Source organism: Pavona decussata, unplaced genomic scaffold (assembly GCF_977016875.1).
Source record: "Pavona decussata unplaced genomic scaffold, jaPavDecu1.1 SCAFFOLD_366, whole genome shotgun sequence".
NCBI classification, from domain to species: domain Eukaryota; kingdom Metazoa; phylum Cnidaria; class Anthozoa; order Scleractinia; family Agariciidae; genus Pavona; species Pavona decussata.
In genome coordinates this window covers 3,578,392-3,588,761 of record NW_028145742.1, presented here as the reverse complement: position 1 = coordinate 3,588,761, position 10,370 = coordinate 3,578,392, and the positions used below count along the sequence as shown (strand labels likewise).

General features: G+C 40.2%; 1 protein-coding gene across 1 annotated transcript; it reads left to right on the top strand.

Annotated features, from left to right (window-relative positions):
• Positions 1 to 355: 355 nt before the first annotated feature.
• LOC146452891 (uncharacterized) lies at positions 356 to 10,104 on the top strand. The gene is made up of 4 exons (XM_085097587.1): positions 356 to 1,289; positions 1,818 to 1,877; positions 3,000 to 3,614; positions 4,604 to 10,104. Exons 1-4 carry the CDS (start codon positions 1,199 to 1,201, stop codon positions 9,418 to 9,420), a joined length of 5,583 nt encoding a protein of 1,860 aa, XP_084953713.1. The 5' UTR covers positions 356 to 1,198; the 3' UTR covers positions 9,421 to 10,104.
• The last annotated feature ends 266 nt before the right edge of the window (positions 10,105 to 10,370 follow it).

Genomic DNA, 10,370 nt, shown 5'->3' with positions numbered 1-10,370 from the left:
AAAAGTGTTGCGGCAACGTAACACCCAGCGATGACATATAAAACGGAACAAAAGCTCAGTCATGCGTGTACTGCTAACAGGAATGTATATCACGGCATTGGGTTGTGAAGATTATACAGCAGTAGCATAATTGATTAGGTGATTTTTCACTATCCAGATCAAAATACGAACTATGACTTACATGGCTACTATACGTTTTAACCTACTTGCACCGTAATGCTTTGCATAGGCTACAACACAATCCGTATTTTTTCACTGCTAAAATGCCCCTGAAAATAGGGCCAGGCACAATTCTTACACTCTCCCAATGCCCCAGTAAATAGATCCTAAATTACTTTAACGTTCCCAGAAGGCGCCTCCACCTTTATAGCGGTCTTATTCTGAGTTTTGCTTCTTTTTCGTGTCAAGTTACGTGGTTGCTACACCTGTCATTTGACCGTCTGCCGAGACTAAATCTTCCCATCCATAGCTTGCGTTAACAGGTGGGTAGTGAGGGAGAAATAATTCACCATTTTGGATGAGTTTATCAAGCCTTAGGACAAAGGTCTGGATCTGGTAGTATCATCACTATCATCGACACTAACATCTTCATCAACATAATCATCATTATTATTGTTTTGGAAGGTGTAACAGGGAAGAGCGACACATTTACGCTGCAATCAATTCCCGACTCTGTCCGTGCGTCGGCAGAATTCCACCTCCATAAGTGAATTTTTTCAAACAATGAAAACACTCTTGAGCAGGCCATGCTCTTCTCAGTCAAAGTCAATGATCCTGTCAGTATTGAATGAACTCTATGGTTACAGACAGACCCTGAATAAACGGCAAACGCCATCTATAGCCATGCAGTAACAAAGTCTAATTTAAAATATTTCCTGTTTTACGATCTGAGTACTGAACTGTTTTTTAAGAAATACGTATCTGGAATTTTCGTGAGATTTATTTTCAAACATCTGAAAGCACTTTAAACTAAGACTGATATGGTGATCATAAATATTTCAGTGACGTTAGAGCCCTTGACTTTTTCCACTTTGTGAACATATTGACCTTCAGCTGGTATCGAGGTCAATGTAAAATTATTTTCTACAATTCACTAAATCCCACAACAAATGAAGAACAGATCCCAGAATCATACAATAATAAACAGGCCTTGATTTGTAAAGAGCGAGCGCAGGATGTGAGAGAATGAGGTCTGAGAATGAAGGGACATTTGGTAATCCGTTGGTGGCTTCTTGTTGCTTTATTGATAGATGGGGTGGTATCAACGGGTACCTTTGATCAGTTATCAGGTAAGATATGATTCAAACGTCGTTTGTTGTAGTAAAATATCAATCAGTGGAATAAAACATCACGAAGATATCGACAACATAACTTAAGAGAGGAAATGAAACGTAGGTGGAGTTTCGAAATAAAATCACTACAACTTTTCTTGTTTGATTTCTGACATAATTAGGTCAAACAGTATTACACTTTACTGAAACGAAAATGTAATGTATATCATGAAGACCAGAGTAAATATGGCATCTATTTTACAACAAATGTTCGTACTAAAGAAACAACTCTTCTCGAACTAAACACGCTTCGTTTATTCCATGTAAATGTAACAGACGTTGTTGAAGACTGTTGAAGATAATAAGGGAACTGCTATTCTTTTCTCCGCCGTTTTGCTCCCATCAACAACCATAAGATCCCAGCTGAACAGCGCTGGGTAAATAGAAATTAGACTACAACATTGATTAAGTCAATATAGATCAGTATCTACTGACAGTACTGATATCTTGGTTAGTTTAACGTTTATCTTATCTATCACCCTGCAGTTCGTACAGAAACACCTGAAGCAGTCAGCCGAGCTAGAAGTGAGATTGATCTAGAAACAGGTTTGTGGTTACTCTTGCTGTCTACTACTGCTATTGACACATTATACAACCTGTTTTGAACGTTGGAGTAAGATGAGTCTTACGCAAACGTCCATGTTGAAACATTCACTACAATAAAAGCCAGAAACGGAAAAGGACTACTTTTTGATTGCAAGCTGGCTGGCTGCTTAATATAACCCTGTTACTTAAACAAAATCCACATAACTTCGAGTAACTGCTGGACATTTTCATATCAAATTTCAGTTTTCGATCATATTGGAGAGGATATACGGACGTGAGTGTGGATGTGTTCTGTGGACAACTGCCAGAACTTCTAAAACCTCCTTTCTTTGGAATTTCTGAGTATTTTTACGCTTTTAGATATTTACTTTTCTGTCGGTTGAAGACTTTGACTTTAAATTTCGACATTTTTTGTTGTCTTTGCATTAAAAATTTTCCCAAGCAAAGTAATTTGATTGGTCAATATTGTCCCCATTCTCATTTTTTTTTTTTTTACTTGTGAAAGAAATGAACCGTCTGAGCTGCAACATCACACCTTTATAATTGGCTAAGGGTAAATAAATCAAGCCTTAACATTGTTAAAACCGAGCCAATGCTGATAGGCACAAGCCAACGACTTTCTCGTACCCTTAGCAGTCGATACACAGTAAGAAGGTCAAGAAATTAAAAGAGTGTATGACACAAAATCCCTAGGAATCCTCGCTGGCGAAGTTATTGTTCAAGACTTTGAAAAAAGAAACTTTGGAGTACTTGCAAGACGTGCTCATGCTATTCAGCACTGATTATCTGAATTCAGAGACAAAGAAAACAAATTTGCTCTGCCTAAGCTCCGCACGAATGTTCTAAAACGCAGTTTTTCCTACAGCTTTGTGGCTCCTCGTTTGTGGAATAGCCTTCCAGCTAACGTCAGAGCAACTAAATTTTTTAAGAAGAATTTTAAAGACGAGATAAATTTGTTAATGTTCTCCCCGTACTCCCACTAGACGGCAAACATGTAAATCAGTTGTATTTTTAAAATCTGTTTCATTTTGTAGCTGATGTTTTTACCGCGTTTAAATATAGTGTATGTTACGTTATCAGTAGTTTGTTTCATAACAGCGCACCATCACTTGTATATTTCAGAGAAATCCGTCGTTATTTGCGCTGGTCAAAACAAGTCCCTAGAATGCTTCTCGCCTGGTTCAAGCATCGCTATACAGGAAGCATTCTGGGGCCGCCTGTCATCCGAGATCTGCCCCTCAGAAGATGGAGATCCAGTGACCAACTGCCTGAGTGATCCTACCACCACTCCCATCGTACGTAATCTGTGCGATGACAAAGAATACTGTGAGATCTCCGCCCGTCATAACGTGTTACAACCCCCGGGGGTTAAACATTGTCCAGGTGTTAACAAATACCTGGCTGTCAAGTACACGTGCATACCAGAGAAACACAAATTTGTGCTGTGTAATGGGGAGACAACAGAGCTTACCTGTGGTCAGGGATGGAAGATTCATGTTATGTCAGCCTACTGGGGACGGGATTCGCCCTCTACCTGCCCTACTGCCCTGGGGAAGTATTTTACTTGCCCAAACTCAGCAGATAGTGTGTTGGCTCTGCGGTCGAGGTGCTCTGGAAGAGAGAGTTGTATTGTCACTGCAGATGACCAGCATCTGAGTAACAGTGGAAATCACTGTCCCGGGATTGACAAGTATGCTGTTATCAGTTACAGATGCCAGCCTCATGTACATGAAGCCGGTGAGTTCTGATCTGTCACTTTTTCACCTGGTGATTCTGTCATTAAAAATAAGCGAAAGAAGTTTTACACTACGTTTCGATGACTCCATGTCATCATTTTCAAGTGAAAAGAAAAGAAATTGACAACTTAATATACACCGTGCTTTATATTTTACGTTTTATCGCCTTGCACGGCATATACTAAGTTGTCAATTTTTTTTTCTTTTCACTTGAAAATGATGACATGGAGTCATCGAAACGTAGTGTAAAACTTTTTTCGCTTATTTTTATTATTAGATGTTTAACTAAATGTAATCTTATTCGGATTCTGTTATTTGCGGATATTTTTAACAATTATCCTGCGAAATCAAGGGGGAATATCGCCTAGTACTTAGCGGCCGAGTTGGCTAAAGTAAGGGATATTCCGCAAGATTAAGTAAGCAGGATAATTGTTTTTTCTATTATTTAACACATTGATAACAAAGCACAGTTTTATTGTAGAAAACCTGGAGACTATCTTTATTTTGCTATTTTTCTCCCCGACACACCAAATTACGTATATCGTAGGATATCTGTGGACAACGGACGACGAATATTCAGTGCACCATGACCATATTTGGGCAGTGTTACAATGTGATGAATAATAATTTCTTTTATCATTTCCGCCTTGCCACCCGGACGATGTAACTGGATTTTTGAAGTCACTCAAAGTGTCTTACTCGTGCTGTACGTCCGCTTTGATAAATCACTGGATACGTAAGTTCAAACATCCAACGACGCTCCGTATTGTCAAAACGACAAAGGTTAGCAAACAGTACCTCTTCACGGCAGGTTCCCTTTCCTCTATTGTAAATTTGTTTATGTCGGTGAATAAAAAGAAATTCACTATATCGGGCGAAGATTCCGAGAAATAAGTGCTACCACGTTTGTTTTCAGTTGATATCGTGTTACTAAATTGGCTTTCTCTTATAATGTGACACTGTAACTTACGTGTCTGATCATTTTTTCAGGTGCACACGGTAACAACGAACAAAAGCCTCTTGGTTTACCGCAAGAAGACGCAGTCCATTCCTCATTGGATCTGACATCAACTACCAACGGCCCTGCGCCTCAGTCAACAATGGGCGAACTAAACCTGAGCATGTTACTTCCAATTCCTCAGAGCCAAACGTCCGACAACTTGAAACCAATCATCGACTTCCTTGGAGGACAGAGTCAAGGAAAGATTTTAAAGAATTTGACGTCAGTTGGGGAAAATCTACCTATTCCAAAGGATTCCCGGCCAGGCGTTACGGGTAAGATGGACAGTTCTCCTGCGCAATCTCAACATGGCATCACATCCTCCATACTTGCAAGACCAAAAGACACATCATCATCTTTGAGGCAAAGTTTGGGTGTCAGCGTATCTAACTTTAATGTAGGTAGTGTTTCTAGTAATCCCACACAGAAATCCTTTCCATTACAAGTTGAACGGACGGCCAGTCATGATCTTGTCACAGCCGTTGGTCCAAAGACAACAGAAACAAACTCAAAATTCCCATCTCCTGGTAATTCATCTAGTAAAATAGGGGACCTGGTTCAGAGCTTCCTCAAGAGTAAATTTGGACAGGTCCTTGCCAAAAGCCTTGGATCACCTTCCGATACGTCATACAAAAACCTAATGGCGCAACATTTTGGATCTAGCATTAAGCCAACCACAGCTCCAGCCGCACAAACTTCACCAAACAAAGATTTGATTGCCAATCTTGTTTCAGAATTGATGCTTCAGTCCCCCAAGCAAGGTACAACAGGCAATTTGATTGTAAACAAGGAACCAACGAACCCAAGTAATACGAAAATCTCACAAGGCTCGGGTGTTACAAACAGCTTGTCTTCACCTACTATTTCTATAGGAAATAAAGTCTTCTCACTGGATGCTCTATCAAATGCTTTAAATAATGAAAACGGTAATAAAAAGCACGCACAAAATACATCGAATGACATTACTGGGACTCTGGGAGCTATAAAAGGCCGCAGAAAACAGTCACTTAGGCAAAAGAACAGAGACAAAATCAAACAACTCAATGAAAAGATTTCAACTTTGGAAACTCTCAGTGATGCTTTAGATGCTTTAACAGTGAAACTATCACCAGACGAAAAACTAGAAAGTGGTCAAAACAATCAACGCGTTTCACCGAGCATCGGGGGAACGGATATCCAAGGTGGAAGACAAAAAAATCACCACACACGACATCATCGTAAGAAAACTCAATTCGATGAAGACATAGAGATGCTGGGAAGTCTTTTGTCCAGGGCTGACACCCACTTACGCTCAGAAAAGAAGCCCAATAACAGTGCGAAAGACCTAAAGGACTCCAGCTACATTGAAGAGATTAACGGACAAAAACCCTTGAACGCAGCTGACCTTGAAACACTGCAAAGCAAGATCAATAAAGCTATAGAAATGGCGGAAAGTATGGGAAGACAACACGATGCTAAGGAAACAAAATCGTCATGGCTACCTCTCCTGGACTCCGGAACAATGGTTAAAGAGGAAGGAGCACACACACGAGAGGAAGTGACAACAATTGACGCCAGTCATTCAAGTCCACAAGGATCAGTTTCAGTTAAAAATAGTGGCATTCATAGCTTGCAAAAGATTCTCACGAGGCTGATAGACAACGCACTACGAAAAGGCACGTTAAACGAGTTGGTTCAAAGATGGAATCGTAGCGGAACCCCTCTCGCAGAGATAGCTCAAAATATATCAATAATTTTTCAAGGAAATGGTGGTCTAAAGATGCCGCTTACCAAGGGGGAAAACAGAACGACTGTTAGTGCTTCAGTTGTAAAGAAACCAGTGTTCGCAGTTAAAAGTAATTTGACATCTCAGATTCTTAAGGGAATACCAGGCTTTAATGAAACATCTCCGATTGATAAACGTCTTTTTGCCAAGGCTGTTAATAGTATCCTTGGTGTACTTGCAAGGCGCCAAGACTTCCATAAAAGCAATTCCACTGATCAGTCACTGTACGTGACAACTGATACACTGACTGACATCAAAGGCATATTGCTGGGAGGAAGGATCAACAAGATTGTACCACAAGAGGATTCCATATCAACACTGGGAACTAAGATTATGGAAAAGGCCTTAAAAGATAGGGGAAATAAAAGTGTTGAGGCGGGCTCGCCTAAACAGGAAAATCTTAAATTACAAAACAAAAGCAGAGATAGGAAAAACATGACGATTGACCTAAAACCGTTACAGGATGACCATGGAAAGAACCTTGAGAAAGAGAAACTTGTATTTTCCAATTATGATACTAAAAATATGTCAAAATCCATAAAGAATAACACCTTGATGGAAATTATGGACAGCATATCAGGAACTGGAGGTCAGAATCCTCTTCCACAAAAAAATAAACCAGGAGATAAGCACTCTCAAGTGAAACCACATTTAGGTGAGTTGTTGTCGGTAATCACAGCAAGTCTCCTAGATATACAGGATGCCGATGAAGACAGCTCTTCACACAATAAGAAGACAAGATTTCGGTACGATGAAAGTGGAAGTGAGAGACTGTTACATCATCTACCAAATGACCACAAGATGAGTGATTATTCAATGGCTGATGCGGTGTTAGAGGCGCCAAATGACCACACAGTTAAAAGGAACAGCACGTCAAATCCTACAGGTCATCTTCCCAGTTCGTCTTCATCTATTCATACTTTGCTACGAAATAAGACAAGCAGTTTAAACACGAAACCCCCGACATACAAAGAGAAACAGGATTTTGACTTAGATAACCAGACAGTGACATTAACATTGGAAACACTCGATGACGCGCATGGTCCCTTGTCTCACACTAATAAACAATTAAAGGAGCAAACTAGTTTTCGCAGCAATAAAGTTCCGCATTACTTTAATATCCAGTCAGCGACAACACTGGGTAAAATCAATTCCACGTCTTCCAAAAATATAGAGCATTCATTTCATCAGATTGCGGAGCCAGCTGTGCTCTCTGAGTTTACAGCGGCTACAAAAAAGCCAGACCTTCCATCAAATGGTGATGGCAAGTTGATGACCATATCACCTTCTTCAGAAATTGGACAGGACTCACAGACAGAGGCAAACCTTCCCTTGGGATTGCAGATGAATGCAATAGGCAGGATAGCTGGTACCGATGACGAACCTTCTGTGAGTCCTACTGACTTGTCTGCTTCCTTAGCGGATTTTTCTAATAAGCTGGCTTCAAAAGGTGCACAGACAAAGTCATTTGAAGACAAAATTCTTCCAATGGCTTCGGATTTAACTTCCGTAAGCGATGAAAAAATGGGAGGAGAGACGAAGAACATTGTAGCAAAAGCTGCTTCACCCACAACTGGACTAGACACTCCCATCAACGTCACCCCAGGAAGAGAACTTCCTACAGCTTCTGAAGTGCGAGAAATTGCTGCTTCCATTAAAGCACTGATGAAAATTCTAAGCAGCTACTCTAAGAAATTAAAACTTGAGGATGATGAAGAGGATTCGCATACTAGTCTGCTTCCCACCCGAAGCCGAACAGCAGAAAGGGTGTCTAATTTAAATAAGGAAAGGACAAAGGAAGCAGACACTAAGAATAATCAGGCTGATGGCAATAACGTTATTGCAGATGCCCTTCATACTCACCGCCAACAACAAGAGAGTTTGGATTATTTGATGGAACCACCGAAAACCAGCCTGACTGACCGAAAAGTCAACAATAACAATCCGTATGTCAACTTTCCTCAGTCATCACCATTGAAACCTAGCTATGTGGACAGTGGTGGCTTTGAAAACATTCAAGAACAGCCAATCACGGAACCAGCTGTTAACAGGTACAACTGGAACTTCGAACCAGCGCAGGTGCATGCGCAAAGTCCGTTAGATGCCAACCCCACAAAGAGCAGTTTACAGCCTCAATTAGGCGCTGAGCCGTGGAATCCTGGAAATGAGGTTTCTAGGGTAACCGAAGAACTTAAAGATTTCAATTTGCCTTCCATTGAGGATGACCCAACAGTAAGGGCAGTACAAAACCTTGTGGCCGAGGAAAACGTGTTTGAAAGTCAAAAGCGAAAGGCGATCCAAAAACATGAACAACAGGTTTCAGGAATAAATAGTCATTTACAGGTACCAGGAAAGCTTGGAATGTTTGGAAGGAATACCATACCAAAAAGTAAAGTCAAAGGTCATCATCGAAATGAATCTCACATGGGACATGAAAAGAAAGTAAATATTTCTGGAACGCGAAAGATTGAGAGGAAGCCAAACGGCAGAGGAAGAGAAAGAAACGAAATCCCACGGATTACGGCAAAGAACCAGACGCTTTCTCACCAAAAAAAGTTGGCCATTCGTAAGAGCAGGCCAACCTTAAAAGGAAATACTACTCATTATGGCACCAGTCACAAGGGATCTCGCAGACAGAGGATGACGGGAAGCGGCGGGAAAAGGACTCAACTGGTCAGCAGTAGAAATCATATACCTGGCAGCGGAAATCACAGTACACTGAACAAGTCTGTGAATTTACCCATATACAAGGACAACGAAAGTAAAACCAAAGCCTCTCTAAAGAAAGGCCTTCGGTTAACGCAGTCAAACGCAACTTTGATGGAGGCGGTTAAAGCTGTGAAGATAAGCAAGCAAACAAACTCAGAAGCAGGACCAAGCGCGAAAGGAGGGAGACTTGATGCATCAAACATACTGACTAGGAACAGCAATCAGAAAAGAAAAGGGAAACACAAAATAAGCTCAAGGAAAACTAATTATGTTAATCATAACAAAAATGAGACAATCATCAACGGAACAGTGTATAAACATCAAATTGTATAAGTATTCTGGTAAACACTATTAGCTTACCGCTCACCGAGACAGTAGCGTTAAAATGTGCATTCAGTTGAGATATTACCAGATGAATTAGCTGAGGTTTTTAAAGTTCACCTTTGAAGCTAAAATTGGTGAACTCGAAAAACTTATTGATAGGCCCTTCTGTCGCTGAAAAAAGCGTCTTCGATGCCGTTTTCTGTCTAAAACTGCTCATTTATGACTGAGTTTGTGCTGTCATTTAGGACACAATAATCTAAAAAAAGAGTAATGCTGATTTCATGGTCAGGGATAACCTATAATCTTGTCTACTTGTCACTAACAAGCATATCAAGCCTTTTCCAGGGATGGTGGAATTAATGTGAGTAAACGAAACTAAGAGCATTTGGATTCTACTGAATAATAACGTTTTTACGTATTATAAATCTCAAAAGATTTTTAATCAAGCGGCACAAAACAGGTATTTTCGGTAAATATCTGTTCGGAGGGCCTGAAACGCCCAAGAACTCTCCCCACGGAAATGCCGAAGAAATTTTAGAAGACTTTCTTTCGTGAAATGTCACCTCAAACTTTCTTAACGTAAAAAGAAAAAATTATATATTCCTTGTATTTTCGGAGTGACAAAAATGCCGCTTCATGGCGAAATGGAAGGCCATCTATCGCTCTGATTTAATAAACCACTTATTCACCGACTCTATTGTAAATAATTGATTTTTCGTGCTTCGAAAATCCAGGACATTGCAAGGGGGTTAACAGCAAATACTATCCCGAGTTTGAGTAGCTAATAAGAGTGCGTGAAAAACTCTGTAGACTCCCCACTGGATTGGTAGGCAGTATTGATCATGGTTCATGGTTGGTTCATTTATTTCACACTATTTACACAACATTAACATAGAAAGAAAAGTATTACAACAGATGATTACAAGATAAAAACTAGTAATAATCAGAGATTAGTGAGA